The sequence below is a fragment of the Rhynchophorus ferrugineus genome, unplaced genomic scaffold (genome assembly GCF_030347505.1).
Source record: "Rhynchophorus ferrugineus isolate W39M unplaced genomic scaffold, kcgeb_rfMv2 rfM4, whole genome shotgun sequence".
In the NCBI taxonomy this organism is placed as follows: domain Eukaryota; kingdom Metazoa; phylum Arthropoda; class Insecta; order Coleoptera; family Curculionidae; genus Rhynchophorus; species Rhynchophorus ferrugineus.
Window position 1 is genome coordinate 32,747,201 of NW_027472583.1, and position 23,076 is coordinate 32,770,276.

The following is a 23,076-nucleotide window of genomic DNA, read 5'->3' on the forward strand; positions in this document are numbered from 1 at the left end:
TAAAATAGTCTACAAATAAAATATTTCGCTAGTCATCGTGACACTTGTTTAGATAGTGGAAATTTTTATTTTTGTGTACGCTGATAATTTCGCAACAGTAATATGTATTCGTATTTGGGTGATGGATTAATGAATTAATAATGGAAAATGATTATAAATTAATTCTCAGATAAGAGTTATATATGATAATGAGGTTTATTTATGGAATTCACAGGAACAAGTTATTGCATTTACTAAAAACACACAAAAAATAAAATAGACCAACTAATATTAATGATCACAATTCTGGAGACTGTGGGGGTGTAACTAAATACGGTTTCGAAACTAAGTAAAAGCCAGCTACCGCCCCATTAGTCGTCTTTGGAAACGCCAGCCTGGAACGAATGATCCTTAATCGTCTTGCTTAACTCCTCCTGGAAACCCATTCAATGCGATTTTTGTCTTGGAAACCCATTTCCTTCTCCTCTGTAAAACATCTCCTAGCACTAGCCCTAATTATACAGAAACCTTATTATTAGTGTTGGGAACTATCGACTGAAATCGACTATCGACTGTTTAATAATTAAATACTATTTACTATCGACTGTTTCAGTCGCTATTTTTAGTTCGACTGATCTTACTACTTTTTACCAGTGACTGTTTTCAGCCACTATTTTCGGTCCAACTGATTTTGTTACTATTTACTATTGACTGTTTCAGTCGTGTACTTTTAGTTACTATTTTTGGTTCTACTAGTTTCATTCGACTGATTTTTAATGTTCCGGCTCTGTCGTCCTAGCCGCGACCTTGACAAAAGTTGACCCAATTTATGCTTACATAGATTTTGTAATATATATAGTTTTATGTTTTTTTTTGGTAGTTTGCTTGTAAATAACAATATATTGCATATTAATATAGCAGTATTTTGGAACAATATTTTTCAAGATTGTTAATGTAAAAGAGTATAAAGATGTTCTTTCAATAGTAAAGCATTTACTTTATTTAAAAAAGCTCTTTTTAATTATGTCATGGATTAATTTTTTTTCTATTATTAGGTATTTGTTTAATTTTTCTTTAATATTTACGGTTATTGTATATGTTTCCTCTTCAGGTTTTGTTTAAGTTCTGTTGTATTGTCTATACTTATTATAGTATTTTATTCAAAAATAGTAACATATTAAAATGCCATAAAACATTTCCAGGGAATTATTCCACTCCATAGAAAAATTCCATTCCTTTTTACAGATCCACAGCACATTCAAATATAAAAGTAATTCTACTTCGTTAAAATAAAATTATAAATTCCATGTTAATAGTATTCAGTAATATTTTTCTTCTCTTTTTTAAAGTTAGTACGTGAAGGAATATGTACCTCTCCGTCTCGCTTATACTACTTTACTTTCATAGAAGTCTCATAGAATTCCTTTTAAATTCAACAATTCTTGAGCTGCTAGACCTACAGATATATATTACACTTTCATTGAACACTACACTACACAGTTATGTTTCCGAGAATGCCACGCCACCTTGTTACCATTATGAAATGCTATGAAACTCACTAACACTCTTCCTTGTTATACGATCACTTCCCCAATCTGCATCGCTCATGCCTTATTATCCACTGTTGCCTTACTATATATCAATCTATGGTCTTTTGTGCCACTAAGGTATCGTAGTACGCTTTTTATAGCTTTCCATGTGCCTTTTGTTGGTCTATCTAAATATCTGCTTAAATATGAAGGACTGTACGCAATATCAGGTCTCGTAGCCAAAGATAAAACCATGGGGCTGCATACTAACCTTCTAAAAGGTACAACTTTAATTACTTCTTCACTTTCATCAACATTAAAGTTGACTTCCATTAGTGTAGCTATTGTTTTATCTTCTTGCATGTTGAATTCATTTAATAGTCGTTAAATGATGCCCTTTTGGTGTATCTTCAGCACATATCTTCTTCTTCTTGAAGTTATTAACGCATCATCAACGAATATAACAAGGTCAATATTTTCTTTAGCGTATAGACAATAGTCATACTCAGATCCTTAAAAATTCAGCTTGTTCATTACCTCTTTAAATACATTCGATGCTCGGTTTAATTTGAAATATTTTGTTTTGGTGCCTAGGCCCTCTGATTTCTTTATGTATCAGTCCTTATCAATTGTACCATTTAAGAATGCTGTTGAAACGTCAATTTGCTTTATCTTCCAGTTCTGTTGAATGGACAGTGATATAATTATGGTTTGTAGCCTGCACACTGGAGCGTAAGTGAATTCTTTACCACTGAATTGTACTTGGAATCCTTTAGCTACTAATGTTGCCTTTTTGTGTCGTCATCTTTTAATTTTAATAGCCACTTTGTTTCAATGGTTTTACTTCCTTCTAGAAACTCTGTCGGGCTCCATGTTCCTAACCTTTCATGCCACCTTATTTCATTATGTATTGCTTCTCTCCATTCTTCATTTTCATAGGCCTCATTAAATGTTGTTGGTGTTTCTTCTGTTGAAGTAAGCAGACAATAGGCGAGATATAGCTCATAGTCATTTAGTTTCTTTGGTCTCGAGAGTTTTCTTCCAGAATTGGTGTCCTCCAATTTAGACAGGATAGGTTCATTTTCATCAGTTTCGTCATCCCTGTCTGTTATCTGCTCTTGAATGTTCTCTTCATCATCACTCACATTCTTGTTTTCTTCTTCCTCTTGCAAAACTGCCTGCATCAGTTTACTCACAGAAACTTCTTTAGAATTTTCTATGCACGCCTTATATAATGTACTTTCATCAAACCTTGCATCTCGCAACTTTATGATAATTATTTATTTTTCAGGCACCCATAATCTGTAGCCTCCTCTTGTATACCCCACCATCACAGCTTTTCTTGCCTTTGGGTCTAGTTTGTTGCCTTTTGGTAAGATAATATACCATGCTCTGCATCCAAAAATTCCAAAGTTTAGTTAGATCATTTTACCGATGCCAAATTCCTAATGGTGTTTTCTTTTGGCAGTGCTGTGGTTAGTGTCCTATTTAGATCGTATACAGAACATATAAGTGCTTCTCCCCATAAATATTTTGGAATCCCTTACTTAATAATTTTCGTTCTAATCATATTTAATAATGTTCTATTTAATCTTTCCGCTTTTCCATTACTTTGCGGTGAATGGGGTATTGTATATTCTAAACGAATTCCTTTTTTCTTACAAAATTGCTAAAATAATTTTGAGCTAAATTCACCTCCATTATCTAAACTGAATGCTTTTACATTTACCCCATTCTGATGTTCTAGTTCATTAATGTATTGTTTCAAATTCTATTCAGCTTCATCTTTTGTCTTCAGAATTTTTACTCCGGTAAAACGGGAAAAATCATCTAACAGGTCTATTGAAAACTCCCCGGCCTGACACATATATAGCGCTACTAGAATTAAATCCATATGTTTTTTAGTTAGCCCCAACCCTCCTAAAATTCATGTATAAATTTGACAGCTGTCGATCATTAGTTTGTGAATAATAGTATTTTGAGTGAAGCAACTTTCGTTATTTTGAAAAAAATGGATAAAGGAATTTCGCGTGTTGATAAAATCAATACAGTTGAAGATAAAATCAACCATCAAGGATTGGTATGTTATTTGTATGTCAAAAGAGGTTGTAACCGAGGAAGACATTTAAAAATCCACAAAATGATTTTGAATGACCGTAAATTAAAATTGAATGAAATAGCAGACACTCTAAAGATATCAACTGAACGTGTACATCATATAATTCACGAATATTTGGGTGTGAGAAAGTGGGTGTCGCGTGAGCTCACTTTTGACCAAAAACAGCGACGATTTGATGACTCGGAGCAGTGTTTGAAGATGATCAAGCGTAATAAACCCGAGTAATAATTTTTGCGTCGATATGTGACAATGGAGGACACGTGGCTCCATCATTTTACTCCGAAGTCCAATCGACAGTCATCCAAGTGGACTGCACACGATGAACCCGCTCCAAAGCGTGGGAAAACGCAACAGTCGACTGGCAAGGTTATGGCGTCGGTATTTTGAGATGCGCATGGAATAATTTTAATTAACTACTTTGGAAAGGGAAGGACCATTAACAGCGACTATTACATAGCGTTATTGGACCATTTGAAGAAAAAAAGTGCTGCTTCACCAAGACAATGCACCGTGTCAAAAATCCATGAATTGAGCTTCGAATTGCTTCCTCATCCACCATATTCTCCAGATCTGGCGCCCAGCGACTACTTCCTATTCTCAGATCTCAAAAGAATGCTCGCTGGGAAGAAATTTTCGTCGAATGAAGAGATAATCGCCCAAACTGAGGCCTATTTTGAAGCAAAGGGCAAATCGTACTGCAAAAATGGTATCGAAAAGTTGGAGAGTCGCTATAATCAGTATCACCTTTGAAGGAAATTATGTTGAATAAAAAAACTAATTTTGCCAAAAAAATGTGTTTACTATAGTAGGTCTTTTCAAACTACCTGTTAGTATCGTCTGGAAATATCTTTCTCCATCTTCAGACATTGGGTTTATTGACCACATATATCTGAACTCTCCGATTGCACTTGTTCTTTTCTCCTTGCTGTTGAAAAAGGACTGGTTAAAAAGGACTGGTGGACTGGATAAAAAGAAATTCTTTTATTGATAAATAATCTGGCTGGATTATTAATCGAGGAATGGTAAATTCGATTGTTATTTGTATTTCATATTTCAAGTACACGCGAGGTAGTATTTTGTAATTTATATTTTAATTAAAGAAAAACATGCATTTTACTCAGCTCTATACATATATTGCGCGATAACCACCGCTTTTGTCTAATCGCGAAATGACGACTTATCGTCGAAAGCGACAAAAACAAATTTGGTCAATACAAAATATTATGCAATTGTGTACGGAATATTGCAAGATGTAGAAATAGTCCATAAGTAATTATGTTGAATAATATATTCACTAACAATGATCCAGATTAAATGCAATACCTATGTCTCATAAGAGGAGTATTTACGTCTCCATAATGTCGGATATATTTATGAATACAAACAAAATTGACATTCATGGACAGAGGCACATGTATCCAACTTAATCAGTAGAAGTAATCATGATGGATCATCAAGAAAATGGTTTTAAAGTAGGTGGATGTTACCAACATTATAAAAATAGATTAAATATTAAGGAGATCCAACTAACTGGTCTAAAACTGAAAATTGAACGACTGCGCAAAAACAAACAACACTTATGCAACAGCATCCAATGCAATAAAATATTTTTTACCAAAAAATTCAACCGACATAATAAATAAGGAACTCACTAAAAATTAAAAAATAACCAAACTTAGACTTTTAACACAAAAAAAACTTTTAAAATAAAATATGTACATAATAATCGTTGTAATAACTAAATAAAAATAAAAAATCTTATTTAATCTATCTATTACACGTATTTTATATTCTACTCTATACACCCTATTTAGCTTAATACCTACCTAAACCTATTTATCTATTTAGAATATTATTTTTAACTACTACTAACTGATCTCTTTGAAGTCGGTACGAGCAACAAATTAGATTTGTTTTGTTCGTAATTTAATTTTGTGTATATGTCACAAAATTATATTATTATATTTGTAAGTTTGATTTTTTTTTAAATTTTTAGTGAATTCCTTATATATTTTTTGAAGTCGGTTCAATTTTTTTGTAAAAGATATTTTATTTTTCTCTTTTTAGTGTTAGATATTTGCCTAATAAATTACGCAGTTATTTTATTAAGTTTTACAATGGGTAAGCCAGTTAAAAGTGCAGCCCGTTTGAGGAAAAATCGGAATAAGGAAGCAATGATTGAAAAAGAAGAAACGCTTCAGGTCCCGGGGCCCGCTACCTAACCTAGGTAATTTGATAAATGTTCTAACCAAACTAGAACAACAAGGAAAGTTCATTGCTGCCGCCGGGAATAGAACACAGCTGAACGGGAGCTGAACACTCTAAGCAGTACTCGTATGATAAAGTTAGTGTTTAAAAAGCAAACTGAACGTCTTGTGCACTGAACGACTTCCTGTCTACACAAATACCTGATTATTTTAGATAAAAAAATATGTTATATAGAGTCGAACATAGAACCTCCTCCTTTTTTGAAGTCGGTTAAAAAAGGAAAGGCATGAGGGACCGAGATTTTAAAACATTTGTCCGAAACAGTGAAAACTTAAAAGGTTTTCTGTTATAATTAGGATCGTGTAAGACGCCGTGGCGTCAAATCGTTGGCAAGGCATGCGACTTAAGCAGCTAAAATTAACAGAACGAGTCATTGTGTTCCGTTTTTTATTAACCAAACATGCGAATAACAGTTTATAGAATTCACTTGACCTGTGTGTTTAGGCGCAGAACTTTTGCAACGAGGAAACTATGTGGAAACTAGATCTAGCCATCTAACGTATTTAGTTAGATTCCATTACGGAGATGCGTCTAGCAAATTATTGAAGTTGTGTGATAACGAAATGACTTCAATAACAAGGAGAAAGGATTTAATGATGTAGCGTGGATATTGTTATCGAATTATAACATACTTGTTAGAATTAAATCGTTGTCTCTCAATAATCATGTCAATTAATCTGTCGTTAACTAAATCTTTATTCGTCTACTTTTTTAAGAGCAAAGTATTTCATTGCTCTATCAATGTCTATAGTATCACACATCCCTTGTTCAAAAGACAAGAGAGCCAGACTAGAATTGTGTTGTTCATATAGGATTCAATACTTGCTTGTATACAGCGAAGTTTTGCATTAAGACTCATCCGAGATACGTTGTTGCTGTACTATTATTTATTGTTGTTGGTGCTTAATCGGTCTAATTATACGTGAATAGTCCAGTTTTGGATCCAATTATTTATATTGACACTTGCTTGTTGTAATCTTCGTGTGACTTCGTTATTGCCTCTGACAACAATAATCACAGTATCATCAACAAATGTAGCCATGTTTTCCATTTGAGATATATCACGTGTAAAGTAGATAAACAATTGGCCAATACACTTCCTTGTAGTATACCAGCCTTAGCTTCTTTTATTGTAGAATAGGCTTCGTCTTGTTTGACTCTAAACTTTCTGACTGTAATGTAAGATCTTAATAGTTTAGTGTGTTGTTTCGGAAACATTTTCTGTAGTTTATGAACAAGACCGTCATGCCATACCTTATCGAAGTCTTGTGCTGGATTTAAGAGTATAAATGAACATACCTTTTAATCTTCATAGACTTTTCCAATTACATCTGTTATTCTATGCACCTGGTCAATTATTGAACGATTGTTAATAAACCCAGAAGTTTTGCAATCATTATAATTTCAGCCATCTTCCAAGTCGAAATGCTGCATTGATCAAGTTGGTAAATGTTATAATTGAACCGTCAAATTTCCACATTCTATGTTCGGAAAGGTGGTTTAATTTGGTTTAAAGGTTTTTTTTTTAGATGATCAAAAAATGCTTCCGCTTTTTGTTCATTATTGCGTGAGATATTTTTAGGTATTTGGTAGCTTTCCAGAGTGAATAATATCTTTCCTTATCAGCGCAGATAGTTATTTATGGATTTGTTTTTAATTTTCAGTATTTCCCTTTTCAATTTTATTTTCAGATGTTTTATTTTGTTGCCATTTTTCGCCATTACGCAATATACTATTTAGCTAGGTATGTCAGACTCTTCAATGTTAAGCATGTGTCCTGGGGCTAACACAACAACTAAAGATAAGCAACGATACAATGCTTTCAAACAAGCTAGATATGTATGACCATTTACCTAACCAAACCAATGTATGGGCCAAAAGTTGTGAACAAAGTACAGATCTAAATGACTTCTTCGTATTACAAATTATATCATTCAATTACATTGAAATTAAAATTACACAAAAATTGATTCAAAGTTTGTGAGTTATTGTGCTAAGAGTAACACTACTTTTGTAATATTCAAAACAATGGATCAAAAACAATTTCGTGTTTTAATTTTACACTGCTTTTTGATGTGAAAAATACCATTCAAGCGAAGCAATAGCTTGAAAAGTGTTATAAGGACTCCTTAACGCCTTATCGACCACTCGTAGTCATGTTGAGAGAGGTATCTGTCGAATATTATATCACTATTGTCACTATGTGCCAATATAATAAATAAATAATCACTTCTAGCATTGCCGGTAATTTGAAGATAAATGTTGAAATAGGTGTTAAGAGATATTAATAGATGTTAAATACATAAATGTTGTTAACAGTCTATATCGCTGGACCATCGTTTCAAAAATCTGCATTTTAAGCAACTGCAAAAGCGATATCAACTATTAGAAAATTTATTTCAGAATATAAATCTGCAGTCATATAAATTGCAGCTGTATCTATCTTCAAAGAATGAAGATAAAGGTGAGTTCGACTTCTAGAATCACGAAAAATATCTTGCTTACATACCAATGTTGAAAGTTGGCGATTTCAAGTGGAGTTGGCGCATAATACTGGGCTTTATACTGTTTTTTTTTAATTTATTTAAATTTATGACACAACGATAAAAAATATACTTGTTATTTTATAATATTCTTATTAATTGTATAAGCGCTGACCGCTTGATAAAAGAAAAATGATTTTTTGGGTTTACTTACGCTTAAAAAAAGACATTGATATATTCGTGATCCAGACTGATGTATCGATATAAATCTAATCTCATATACCATTAGTTATAAACAAAAGGAGAGCTTAGAATACATTTAAAATAGATGTAAAAAAAGTATTAGCAGAAGTGAAATATAGAAAACAGGTAAACAAATGGACACTGAAGCAGCGTTAAATAATTAGTGCTAACTATAAAGTTAATTTACAAAAAATAGAACGCTGTAAAACGGCGATGTAAAAAACACTAGAGATAAATTATTTAATCGAAATTAGAAAGTTCCTAACAATACAGAGCAGCATCGGATAAAACTTCAAACTGATTTTTATTTAGTTATTACAACGATTATTAGATATATTATTTTATTTTGAAACGTTTTTTTTTCGTGTTAATAGTCAAGATTGATTATTTTTTACATTTTAGTGAGTTCCTTATTTATTTTTTGCAGTCAGGTCAATTTTTTTTTGTAAAAATATTTTAATTTTCTCTTTTTAGTATTAGATATTTACTCATTATATTACGCAGCTACTTTATTATGTATTACAGTGGTTAGCCCAACTAAAAGTACAGCCCGGGGAAAATTGGAATAATGCAATAATGAGTGTAATAAAGAAAGCTTCAGGCACTGGGGCCCGCTACCTAATCTAGGTGATTTGACAAAAATTCCAACCAAACGAGAAAAAGGAAGTTGCTGTTCTGTTGAGAATAGGACTCGCGACCTACGCATACGAGCTTGACGTTATAACTATTACACTACAGAAACAGTTACCTACCATGTTCCTACGACTTCTCATATGATATGGTTAGTGTTTAAAAAAAATCAAACTGAATGGTTTTACACTGCACTACTTCCGACTTTTCATCATGTCAATTCAATAATAACATTATGCACAATATGTTATTGTTTTAGATACAAAATATGTGAAAACATTGTGCGTGCCTTTGATATTTGAGGTTTGCTCCTATTTCGCCCCCTTTCTCCCATCTCATCCTAACTTGGTTTAAATGGGAGCACCTCGGAAGGACACTCTTTCGAATAAAAGAAAAATTTTGAAAATTGGTCCATAATTGACGAAAAATCGGCCAACATACATTTTAAAAAATATGCAGCCGAACATAGAACTTTTTTCTTTTTTGAAGTCGGTTATAATCAAATATTTTCTGAGTTTCTAAAGGACTTAATAAATAATCAAGATTCTGATTATTCATTTTGTAATGCAATTAAGTATTTCAACCGGGTTTAATACTAAAATTCGTCTATTCGCGTAGAAACGGAACGATTTTATCCATGTATTTAGGCAATGGCAAGATAGATAAACCCAATAATCTTTAAAAAATCATATTCAGAAGAAATTCCTTTGTCTGAAAAAGCATTCTGAATTCCGCTTTCGTGCCAAATAATAATTTTGTTTAAATAAGTTTTGCGAAACCATCGCCACTACACGTGTTGTGCTTGTTAAAATAAGATTTCGTCCACAAAATTGCGATCCTTTACATGCGAACAGAGTCACTGTCTATCTTCTATATATTAATCGGCTTAGTGAAAATTTTACGTCCCTTTTTGAAGAAAACAGGAGCACCGGAAGGCTTGAAATTTGACACGGTTAAAACTTATACGAATGAAGAATTTTTAGGTCTAAAATGTTTGTGCAATATGCCCTACAAATTCCAATAAAACGAAATACGCCCAAATCAAGCAACCAGGAATAGCCGTCAGATCAGTGACACATAATATATAAACAAATATTTCAGGCTCTATTTTTCTGTAAATTTTAATGGTATTAACTTCTAATCCTAATTAATTATAATTATAACTAAATACTAATCAATAAATAATTATAACTAATCAATTTCGTAACAAAGCCGTAATCAAATATTGCAGGTAATAAATACATTAATACGTGCATCAAAAGTTAAAATGTTGTTTTAATTTCTAATTTGTTGGTGACTTTTAGTTCTCATGTGGGACACAAGGCAAGGTAGAAAGCACTAGATTAATGAAAGAAGACAAATTAAAGATAAGCTATTGGTAATGGTGAGATTCCAGCATATTACATAAATTGATATTTCGAAACAAATAAATTTACTGATAGAAAAAAATATGACAGTTACTCTTTTAAAGATTGAATAGTGGAATTAATATGTAAAAAACAATGCAATTTTATTTGAAAATATAGCTAAAGAAATTATTCTTTTATTAAATAATCCTCGTTTTTTATTAAATTTATTGTTTTTAATATATATTTTAGATGAAAAATATGTATTAAAGATAAATATTATATTAATACATAAATGAAGTAATGAAAATATGATACTCTAACTACATAATTTGCCTAGCTGGGACACATAGGACAAATAGAAGAACTTATGAATTATTAACTGTAATTTTGTAAATATTTTAAACTGCTGATAACTATTAAGATGTTTAACCTTTTATCAATTATTTTATTTATTTCCTTTATATACGTGAAGTCACTTGAAGTCAATAGTTCATTAGTGATTATAATACATTACTCTAATATAATTTCTATATTGTAAAAAATAAAGTTCCTAATTGTGTTCGTTATTGTTTTAATTAATATACAAATATGTATTATTTCATTGAATATTCCATGTTTATGATTATAACATAAAAGTAAATAAAAATCTTATTTACTTATGCTCTGAAGTTGCAGTTCTGAAAATAATCTTATTAATAAACTTATTAATACTTTGTTGATAATCAGAACTGTTTGCATGTATTTTAATAAACAGACACTTTTTACTCTAATTAATGTTATGTAACAAATATTTCTGATCTTATATTGAAAATGTAAAAACCAAATATTAGTAATATTAACATCTCATTTTTCTTATATTATCAAAAGTAAATCTGTGCCTGTGCAGTTCACCTACAATCAGACCTTCCAAGCACCAATAACATTAAATAATACTATTATTCCATATAGCAACAACGTTAAATATCTCGGAATGAGTCTTGATGCAAAACTTCGCTGGAACGAACATATAAAGAAGAAAAGAAAGGAATTGAAATTGAAATATAGGAAAATGTATTGGCTAATTGGAAGAAAATCACAATTATCAGTACATAATAAATTGCTATTATATAAACAAATACTGAAACCTATATGGATATATGGAGTTCAATTATGGGGATGTTCTGCAAAGAGTGACCTAAATAAAATACAAAATTTTCAAAACAAAGTCCTGAGAGGTATTGTGGGTGCACCCAAATACTACAGAACTGACTATCTACATCGAGACCTTGAAATATCCACAGTCAGTCAAGAAATCAAGAGAATTGCAAGGGGGCATAACGACACACTCCATTCTCATGAGAATATTGAAGTATTGCAACTGGATATCACCAGAGTAGGCCACAGACTCAAAAGAATTAAACCATCTGATCTTGTGTAGTGTTGTGTAGTGAGGTATAATAAAAATACAGAAGTGGCACATGTATAAACATTATTTCACCAGAGACTGAGTTATATACCTAAATTTAAGTTATCATAGAGATAAATTGTAGGTTAGACGGAAACGACTAGTAAGAATGTAATAATTAAATAATAATCAAACAAAAATCAAGAACCTTTTCTTCGAAATCATCTTGCGCTAAAAGCAAAATAAATATTTCGATAAATAAGACCTAAAAAATATTTGTCCATCTCAATGGACATTAAAAAATCGATTGTGTATTGGAGGTACGTCACATTCTAGGTAATTTATATGTACTGCAAACTTTAGATTCATTCATTTACTTACCTTCTGTCAATAATTCAATCAATATCTGCTAATAATTTAATTTTTTGTCACCCAAATTCAAGCGCGTGTTCAAATATCCGTCTCTATAATGTCGAGCAGAACTTCAATAAAATGATCAGAGAAGTCATTAATTGTATCAATGTATTTATTACGAGTCTATATATAAGGACAAATAATTTTCACATCGAGAGTAAATTACAGGGAGCAATTTAGATGAGTGAAAAATCGAGTCCATTGTAGTGGAATGGCCTGAAAGGGTTAATAATAGCGTTGGGAACTATCGACTGAAAACAGTTGAAACAGTCGATAGTAGTAAAACAGTCGAAACAGTCGATAGTTAAAAAATAGCGACCATTAAATAGTAATTACTATTTTCAGGCAAATGCAGGGTTCGACTGTTTTTTTTTCCATTCGTGATGTCAGACGAAGATGTAGGAATTCTTGTCTGTATAAAATGTGAGATAATGAAAGGATGAAGATAAATGCTCGGAGCAGTTAATTTTAAATGTGTTTATATTCTCCAACGGTAGTTTAAACGAGACAAAGATGTATATATATATATATTCATTCAGGTGCTAACTTTAAAAAAGTAAAGGAAAAAAATATTACTAATTTCTATTAACATGTAATAAATAATATAATTTTAAAGGAAGTAGGATTACTTTTATACTGAATGTTCTCTATAAAATGATTTGTAAAAAGGAACGGAATAATAACACCACAAATGTTTTACCGTGTTTTAATATATTAATTGCTATTTTTAAATAACATCATATAAAAAATATAAATAGTACAATACAACTTAAACAAAACCTAAAAACCAAAGATGTTCAATAACCAAAACTACTAAATTAAATGTAAACGTATACCTACCTAATCAGTGAAAAATCTAACCCATGACGAACCTAAAAATGATCGTATAATAACTACCAGACCCTTTTTAAATAAAAGTTTTATTTATTTTTGAACGGAAATATTTTTAAATTACTATTCAGGAATATTATCATGTTCAACTTTTCTCCTGCGATGCGCTTTCTTCGATCTTTAATTATTTGTCCAGGTTTTGAAACAATTCGTTCCGAGGGGACAGATGTTGCGGGTATAGAGGAATAGTTTACGTTTAACTGATATAATTCAGGTAGTTTCTTTTTATGGGCTTGCCAAAAATCCAATGGGTTTTCTAAACGCCCAATAAATGACATTTCCAATACTGCTTAATCTGTAAAGTTGCTGCAGTACTTGGAGTAATTACTTCTTTCATTCTAGCCATTTTTTTATTAAAATATCTCCAGATGTCAATACATTCTTGGTCATTAGTTGTATTATTGGAACTATATTCATATTTTTTGAAGTTAGAATGTAAGATACATGTTTTGTGATAACTTTTTGTATCGTTTCAGCATTATTTGCAATACCAAATCCTGCTTTTTTAAATCTAGGATCTAAAAATGTGGATTTCCCGCATATCGTGTTCATTTCTAAAATTGCCAGTCTTTTATCGATCTATATAGACAATTTTGTAATTTTTTTCCCCATTCACTTGTTAAAATCCTGGATTTGATGGAATGTTGCAGTCCTCTTATTAACGGTATAATTAAAGATATCGTGGGATATCTTTCACCAGATAACTCGGTGGTCATTATTTCAATGGGCTTTAAAAGTTGAACACATTCTGTTAAGATAGTCCATTCGTCAACAAATAAAAACTGTGGTGAGTTGTCCTATCAGGAAAATGTATTTATTACTAATATTTAATATACTTTATTCACCTCTTTACCGTTAATATTTTAAAAAGAAATTTAACAATTGCTACTGCAAAAAATTCTTCAAATCTTTTGGAATCGATGCAATTTCTGAAGCCTTTGGAACCTAATTTTAGTTTTCAAGAGTTTAGGAAAAAAGTTTTGACAAACAAAAGGCTTGAATAAAAATCGTGAAAATTTATCAAGAAAAGTATTACCTATTATACCAGCCCAAAGTATTACCTATTATGCTAGTCAAAAATATCTTACTATTTATCATTTACAATTTTATTTTTTTGCCCTCTAGAGTTCCAAAATGCTGCTATATTAATTTACAATACATAGTTATTCACAAGCAAACTACAAAAAATATAAAACCACATATATTACATATAAATATAAATATATATAAGCATAAATTTGGCGCATTAGTTTCAAGGTCGCGGCTAGGACGGCAAGGTCAGAACGTTAAAAATTATTCGAATGAACTAGTAGAAGTGGGTTTATCTGGACTGGGCCTAAAGTTTAGCGTAGACTCCGAACCATGGTCCTCAGCATTAAGCCTACTGACTGGCGAGTGACCAACTTTAGAAATCATCCCAGAAGACATCCGGGGTCTTACCCAGCCTGCTTACTGGCGTGACTGGGATCATTTTCCTTACACTCTTGCCTAGAACATTCACAAATTTTAATCACAAAAGTAAATTTACGACCACGCCCCGGCAGGATTCTAACCTGCGGCTATCGCAACAGTAGGAGGACTGTCCTACCGCCTTTACCACTGCGCCACCAAGCCAACCATATTATATTTAACTTTTGTTTTATACTATAGGTTTTTAACATTGTACTAATTAGCTGATATTGTAAAGGTCAAATGCTAGTCGCAGATGAAAACAAGTGACTAGTATTTCTTTAAAGATAAACGCGTATTTTTACTCATCGGACGGCTCTAGATAGAGATGCCGTTATTTTTGTTGTTGCCACTCACAGAAAATTATCCTAGTTGACGTCTAAACGCGTTACACAGGATGGTAGACTTTTTTATTATTTTATTGCTTATTGAAGGAGGCTTTGAATATTTAATATTATATGCTCTCTGTTCACAATTCTCTGATAAATTATTGTTTTACTCTATGTTTATTGTTACTGGACTGTGTGATGTACTACTACCAATCAACAATCACAGAAAACTATATCAATTTTGTCAGTTTTTTTAAAAGTAAGGTTCAATATACTTGCATTCAATACAACGCGCCACTATAATTATAGTAATGACGGTAGGACCATCTGATCGGAATTTTGTTCTGATTCATGCAATACCAGCGTAATTTAATATAACTTCAGACAATCAGGTATATCGGACGGACGAAAATAATGATTCCTTTTATTTAAAATCTGTGTAGAAATCTGAACAGTTCAAATATAATGCGTACAAGTGAACGCTTACCTTGGGAAATTAAAATTATATGCAAATTAGCTGTAATAAACGTTTTAGAAACATTATATTTAGAAACTTGCATTATATTTAATTAGATATTATTCTAGATGTATGATTATTTATAATCACAGTATCATAATTTAAAACATAAACATAATTTTAAATATAACTAATCTAATCAGTAAACTCTGGAATTTTTTTTAAATAAAAAGACAAATTTAAAAATGAAAGTCTTTATTGAAAAAATATCACTTTAATTTGAACGTAAATTATTTGAACTAAATAACAGAGATAAATATTAACCAACATGGAAAATTATGAAAATAGGTTCGCCTTATAACCTAACGAGTCGGAAAATTGATAATGTGAGAATGATTTCTCTGGCTTTAAGAGAAACTGAGAAACCTAATATATTTATGAGTTCTTTTGCAACTGAGATACAATGATGGTCTTTACTTCTGTGTATTGACTCAATCCATTTTCTCCCATCTCCCTGCCGTGTCCAGAATCCTTGAAACCGCCGAACGGTGCCTGGGAGGCGAGAATGTTGTAACAGTTGACCCAAACGGTTCCGGCTTTAATACCTTGAGCAATGTAATTAATTTTGTCGACGTCTTTTGAGAAGATGGCCGAGGCAAGACCATAGTTTGTCTTATTGGCACGAACGATTATCTCATCCAAATCTTTGAATTTCATCAACTGTTGAACAGGTCCAAAAATCTAAAATTAAATACTTTGGTTAAGTACATGATGGGGCACCGGCATTACTGAAATTACCTCTTCTCTGGCCAATATGTGATGATCTTCAACATCTGCAAATACGGTAGGCTGTACAAAATATCCCTCATCACCGTGTCTCTCTCCTCCGTGAACTAGTTTTGCCCCTTGCTTGACACCTTCTTTGATCAATCCCAAAATACGGTTCATTTGATCCTCATCAACCTACAAAATTGATACATTGTTGAAGTGCAAACAGGAAAAATGGGTAAATTTATTGTACCTGTGGACCTTGTTCAGTTTCTGGATGGAATGGGTCGCCTACTTTACGTTGCTTTGCCCTCTCGACCGATCGTTCGACAAACTCATCATAGATAGACTCTTCAACGAAGGTACGTGATCCAGCACAGCATACTTGACCTAGGAAAATATATAAATAGTATTTTTTATAAACCAATATAGACAGAAATGATACCCTGATTAAAGTAGACGGCGTTATGAGCAGCTTCGACGGCTTTCTCTATGTCTACGTCGGCCAAAATAATGTTAGGACTCTTTCCACCCAATTCCAAGGTTGTTCTCTTAAGATTACCAATACCAGAGTTTTGTTGGATCATCTTACCCACCTGAGTTGAACCGGTGAAAGCTATTTTATCCACCTAGATATAGAAAGTTTAGTAAAATATATCATCTCGACATTAACAGAGATGAATTACGTTTTGATTCGCGACCAAAGCAGCTCCAGCGTCTCCAAGACCAGGTACAACGTTTAAGACTCCTGGTGGAAATCCGGCTTCTTTAGACAGTTGTGCAACATAGAGTGAAGTCAGTGGCGTCTGCTCAGCTGGTTTAAGAATCACGGTATTACCTAAATAGAGCAAAATAGTGTGAGTAATAAATAAAACATCTTGTATGGTTATTATCATTACCCATGGACAAAGCGGGTCCAATTTTCCATGCCATCATCAACAAGGGGAAATTCCAGGGGATGATTTGACCGCACACACCGACAGGTTCGTGTTTCGTATAGCCAAAGTAGTTGCCGTCCATTGGGATGGTCTTTCCATGATTTTTGTCTGCCCAACCAGCCATATAGCGCAGAGCTTTAATCGACAAAGTGACATCCATTGGATGAGCCTGGTGGAACGGTTTGCCATTGTCTAATGTTTCCAAACTCTAATAGAAAATCAACAATTGAAATTAGTCAAATCACTGATTAGTCAAATTAGTGATAGATGTTAATTATATCGACGCATTCATATTGATAAGTTTTGATAAACTTGATATAGACATTTTATTTGATTATGTATTTAAATACTATTATATATTCATGTAACTTTTGGTACAACACTGGCGTAGCTCTATCTGATAATCACTTCAAATTATAATGAAAAATATTTTGTTGTTGAAAAGGTACTTTAAAAATCAAAGATTCACTCTCTCAATGTTGATATTATAGGAAAATGACAAAAATGTATCACAGACTAACAAAAATACACAAATAATTGATCCCATATTTTCAGTCTGCAAATTTCGTAAGTTCAAGTTCAGCGTCTCTTATCAACGCACGAGTACGAAATAAAATGTAAATTTAGACCTCCTATATATAAAAATTATATATTGAGTTCACTCCGTACGACTATCGAACGAAATACGCGGATGAGTCGGAAATTTGAATGCGCGGAATTTTAAAATTATCAGGCTTATTATTCATTTTCCTTGGAAACAGTGCGATAGTCTGCGTTCGGGTGGTTCCGACCTTGATGTTTAGATAAGCAGCGTTCTAGCACCAACCGAATTGGTGATTAATGAATGAAAATTATAGAAACGACTACGTGTTAAAGAACATCGTTTCGCGGTTTCAGGAACCGCGTTGTGGAACATCTGAAATGTGGTTGGATAACCCAAACTTAAAATAGATATATAAAATATCTTTTACGCGCCTAGGGTGGTGGCAAAACGAAATTAAAGTAAATTAAGGAAGAATTGAAATATTAATTTTAAAAGCAATCAACTCAAACTTTTTGTCACATTATTAATCAATTATATTCTGTAACAATTGCACTAACAAGTCAATTGAAAAGTTCCCGGCCTACCATAGTAAAACATTTTATTGGCAAAATTATTATTTTTTATTCAACATAGTTTCCATCGATATTCATATCGATGCCATTTTTGTAGTACGATTCGACGAAAATTTCTTTCCAGCAAGCATTCTTCTGAGATCTGAGAACAAGAAATAGTCGCTGGGACACATCTGGACAAAACGGTGGATGAGGAAGCAATTCGAAGCCCAATTCATGGATTTTGTCATCGTTTTCATTGACTTGTGACACGGTGCATTGTCTTGGTGAAGCAGCATTATCTTTTTCTTCAAATGCAGCCGTTCTTCGGCGATTTCGTCCTTCAAACCTTTTCAAGGTAGTCAATGAAAATTATTCCATACGCATCCCAAGACACAGACGCCATAACCTTCCCAGCCAACTGTTGTGTTTTCCCACGCTTTGGAACGGGTTTATCGTGGGCAGTCCACTCGGATGACTGTCTATTGGACTTCGGACTCACATATCGACGCAAAAACTCAGGTTTATTACATTTGATCATCTTCAAACACTGCTCCGAATCATCAATTTGTCGTTGTTTTTAGTCAAAAGTGAGCTTGCGCGGCACCCACTTTGCACAAAGCTTTCTCATACCCAAATATTCCTGAATGATATGATGTACACGTTCAGTTGATATCTTTAAAGTGTCTGCTATTTCATTCTATTTAAATTTACGGTCATTCAAAACCATTTTGTTGATTTTTTTCATGTTTTCATCGGTAACAACCTTTTTTGGGCGTCCACTGCGTCCACTGTCTTCGGTGTTCATTTCACCACGTCCAAACTTAGCATATCAATCCTTTATGGTTGATTTTCCTAGGGCAGTGTCCAGAAACTGGGCATCCAGCCAAGTTTTTGCCTCAAATGTACTTTTCCCCTTCGTAAAGCAATATTTTATCAACACGCGAAATTTATTTTTATCAATTTTAATAGCAATCAACTCGAACTTGTTTTGTCGCATTATTAACCAATTGTGTTCTGTAACAATTGCACTAACAGGTCAATTGAAAAGTCCCCGGCCTACCATAATTAAACTCATTTTTTTGGCAAAATTAGTTTTTTTTTATTCAACATAATTTCCTTCAAGGGTGATACACTGATTATAGCGACCCTCCAACTTTTCGATACCATTTTTTTAGTACGATTTGTCCTTTGCTTCAAAATAAGGATCAGTATCGGCGATCACCTCTTCATTCGATGAAAATTTCTTCCCAGCGGACATTCTTTTAAGCTCTGAGAACAGGAAATAGTTGCTGGGGGGCATATCTGGACAATACGGTGGATGAGGAAGCAATTCGAAGCCCAATTCATGGATTTTTGCCATCGTTTTCTGACTTGTGACACGGCGCATTGCAGCACTTTCTTTTTCTTCAAATGCAGCCGTTTTTCGGCGATTTCGTCCTTCAAACGGTCCAATAACGCTATGTAATAGTCGCTGTTGATGGTCCTTTCTTTTTCAAGGTAGTCAATGAAAATTATTCCATGCACATCCAAAAATACAGACGCCATAACCTTGACAGCTGACTGTTGCGTTTTCCCACGCTTTGGAGCGGGTTTATCGTGTGCAGTCCACTCGTATGACTGTCGATTGGACTTCGGAGTGAAATGATGGAGCCATGTCATCCATTGTCACATATCGACGCAAAAATTCGGGTTCATTACACTTGATCATCTTCAAACACTGCAAAAAAATAACGACACAAAAATATCGATATATTAATATATCGGGCAAGAAAATAAGCAAACTCGGCATATAAATAAATAAGCAAAAAAAATATCGGGCAAGATGTATCAATATTTTTTAAGCATCCCCAGCGTGAGCCTCAACCACAGATTTCTTCATAGTGGACCAGAGAATCCCTTGCAGGTCTCCCAGTGAGACAGCGCCAATGGTGACAATAATATGATATCTATTTTTATTTATTTTTCAAATACATTCTTATTTATTTAAACTACTCTTTGTATACAACAAAATTTAAAAAATTACCACCCCTAACGAATAAAAGTTAAGGTTAAAAATAATATCAAGTGCAGTCATAAAAATTTACGTAATCCACACATCTAATTAATAACGTAAGATATCCCGATAAAACAAATCAAAAATATTAGGACCTAGTCAATTCGCATTGAATGCATATATCAACTACATTAAGAATATGTTTATAACAAGATAAGAGTGTGAGAAGATTGTTTATCAACTGACCTTGTTAAAATTATATAAACAAAACAGTATCAAAATAGACTACCAAGTAACAGAAAATATCACTAGTTATCAAAAGTATATAACATGCCGCAAGATAATAGAATTACAAAAAAATCAGCCAAAATCACTTGATTATAGAGTTATTTTATTTAATCGTTAATCATTACGAAAAAATAAAAAAATTCAAATGCATATTCCTTCATACCAATTAAAGAAGGATAATAAAATTGGTGGAATTTTTTATCGCCCATTATGATTATTAATTAAAACATTTTATCTCAGCAAAACACTGAATAAACACAACATTACGCAATATGAATAAGAGATTCAAAACTTAAAAAAATGGTTCATTTAAACCCTAGTGTGACCAAACTGTTTTTTTTTTTCGTTAATCAAAATGCTATTTGATAACTAAAAACTGAACAAAAAACAAATACATTATGTTAATACAGGATATGACAAAAAATATAAATGGCATTTTTAAAAAGCTATTAAATCATTGGAGATGTCCAAAAAATAAATGGACTTGAATGACGCTATCTCGATTTTTTGACGAAATGGAAAAAGTGAAAAAAATGTTTTACGCACTTATTAGTTTGGCATAAATCCAAAGAAATACCAAAACGTTTAAAAGTGTGAACTTTGCTTTGGGAAATCTGTTTCTTATGTGTATCTGTATATTTTTGAACTTTATTTTATTTTGAGCCTGGGTCATTATCGTCATATGTACCACAAACAATGTAATTCAATAATTATCTCTATTATATATATACAGGAATATATATGCCGTTCCAATTAGTTACAACCACTTAATAAAATAGAATAGACAATTAACTATGGGTCGAAAACAATATACATGTAGATATAAACAATAAAATTGTTATTCCTATATGTGAATAACATTAATGTACTGTAATGGTTATATGTTACACAGAAAACAAAAAAATAAGTTTTCTTATTTTTCTTCCAAAAATATAAATACTATGTTTTATCAATAACAAACACCTGGAGTGTTTAACACTTTAGATTGCTTAAATCAACATTCACCCCAGTTATGTTATTTCAAAACAGTTTGAGATAATGAATCTTTTTTATCACAACATTCTACTTACAGCAATATACAATGAATCCCTCTCCATCAAGTCAGCTAATTTATATAACAATCTGCCTCTTTCAGAGGCATCCATTGTTCTCCATGGTGAATGTAAACGGAAGGCTTCATTTGCAGCATCTACAGCAATATCTACAAAATTAAAGTCGTAAATATATGCAGCGCAAAAAATAAAGAAAAAGTACCTATATCAACTTTGGATCCTCTTTGTACGTCAGTTATTATTTTTCCTGTTGATGGATTGACAGTAGGAAATGTCTCTCCGGACTTTGATTTGTGCCATTCATTGTTGATAAAAATCTGTAATTTAATTAATAATAGTTAAACAAAACACGAAAAAAAAATAGCAGACAAAATAACAAATATTTACCAAAATTTATTATTTTTATGACGAAATATAAACATAATCATGTGTAATATATTCAATAAAATACCTATTAATATCGTTAATATTAATATATTATCATTTCTCAAATATAAAATAGAAACGCTAAATATAAACCTTTAACGTAGTAGGGTTAAAATTAAATATATTTTTTAATTCGCTATTTCAAAGTTAGATATTTTTAATGCAAAATACACTTAAATCTATAAAATTTTAACGCTATTGATAGAAAAATGTAACCCGTCATTGCATTTTAAATTACTGAAATACATACCCCGGAATAAAGTACATTAGGTGTAAGTTCAGGCTTTAGCTGAGCTGCACTAGAAAACTGAGCAATTCTAGATGTAAACTTAACATGTCTGAGCGCAAATTTAGTCGCCTGAAGGAGCTTCATGTTGTACCAGTACAACCACAAAAAGACAGTTAAGCCGGCAAACTATTGCGTTACCTATTAAAAATCAGCAGGTTTGAATCAAATATCCCCACTCCTTTACCACTACTTGTCTTATCCATCCTAATTTGTCTGACAGAATCGTATTTAGAACAATTTTAATGACATGACCGAATTTCAAATTTAAAAATAAATCAAATCCGTTGTTAAAATATAATATCAAAAATATATCACTTAAACACAATGTATATTGAATATGTTTATATTTCTATTACATTGCACTAATACTTTATAAAGGAAATAACACAATAGCAGACCACATAGATGATATTTACGTGCTATATTTGTTTGTCCCTTATAACTTATCTGTATATAAAAAACAGATAATGATTTAATTGGCTTATTTGAGAAAGATTTAGTTTAAAAACCAATAAAATGTAATTATATTTACGGCAGGCAACCAAATATACACTTTCGATTTAGTCTTATTGAAAATAAATTAATATTATATATAGATGAAAGGTTTTTTATAGTTATTATTATTTTTTCATAGATCTCTAACGTAAATTTAATGGCGCCTTAACAAAAATTGGCAACAGTGTTAATCATATTTTTTAAA

The 23,076-nt window shown here is 32.1% G+C and overlaps 1 protein-coding gene across 1 annotated transcript; it reads right to left on the bottom strand.

Annotated features, from left to right (window-relative positions):
• Window positions 1-15,762: 15,762 nt before the first annotated feature.
• Aldh (Aldehyde dehydrogenase) lies at window positions 15,763-22,828 on the bottom strand. Its single transcript, XM_076402312.1, has 9 exons — window positions 22,338-22,828; window positions 21,864-21,978; window positions 21,680-21,810; window positions 17,192-17,438; window positions 16,979-17,130; window positions 16,738-16,921; window positions 16,546-16,682; window positions 16,323-16,487; window positions 15,763-16,265 (listed from the first exon to the last, which is right to left on the bottom strand). The coding sequence occupies exons 1-9, from the start codon at window positions 22,458-22,460 to the stop codon at window positions 15,960-15,962; spliced, it is 1,560 nt and encodes a 519-aa protein (XP_076258427.1). The 5' UTR covers window positions 22,461-22,828; the 3' UTR covers window positions 15,763-15,959.
• Window positions 22,829-23,076: the final 248 nt, after the last annotated feature.

Excerpts from the sequence above, each read along its gene's own strand:
- Aldh (XM_076402312.1), bottom strand. The coding sequence starts at position 22,460 with ATGAAGCTCCTTCAGGCGACTAAATTTGCGCTCAGACATGTTAAGTTT. Across the intron at positions 16,922-16,978 it reads CTTTGGTCGCGAATCAAAAC|GTGGATAAAATAGCTTTCAC; the intron begins GTAATTCATCTC and ends TTCTATATCTAG. Across the intron at positions 16,683-16,737 it reads CGCCGTCTACTTTAATCAGG|GTCAAGTATGCTGTGCTGGA; the intron begins GTATCATTTCTG and ends ATATTTTCCTAG.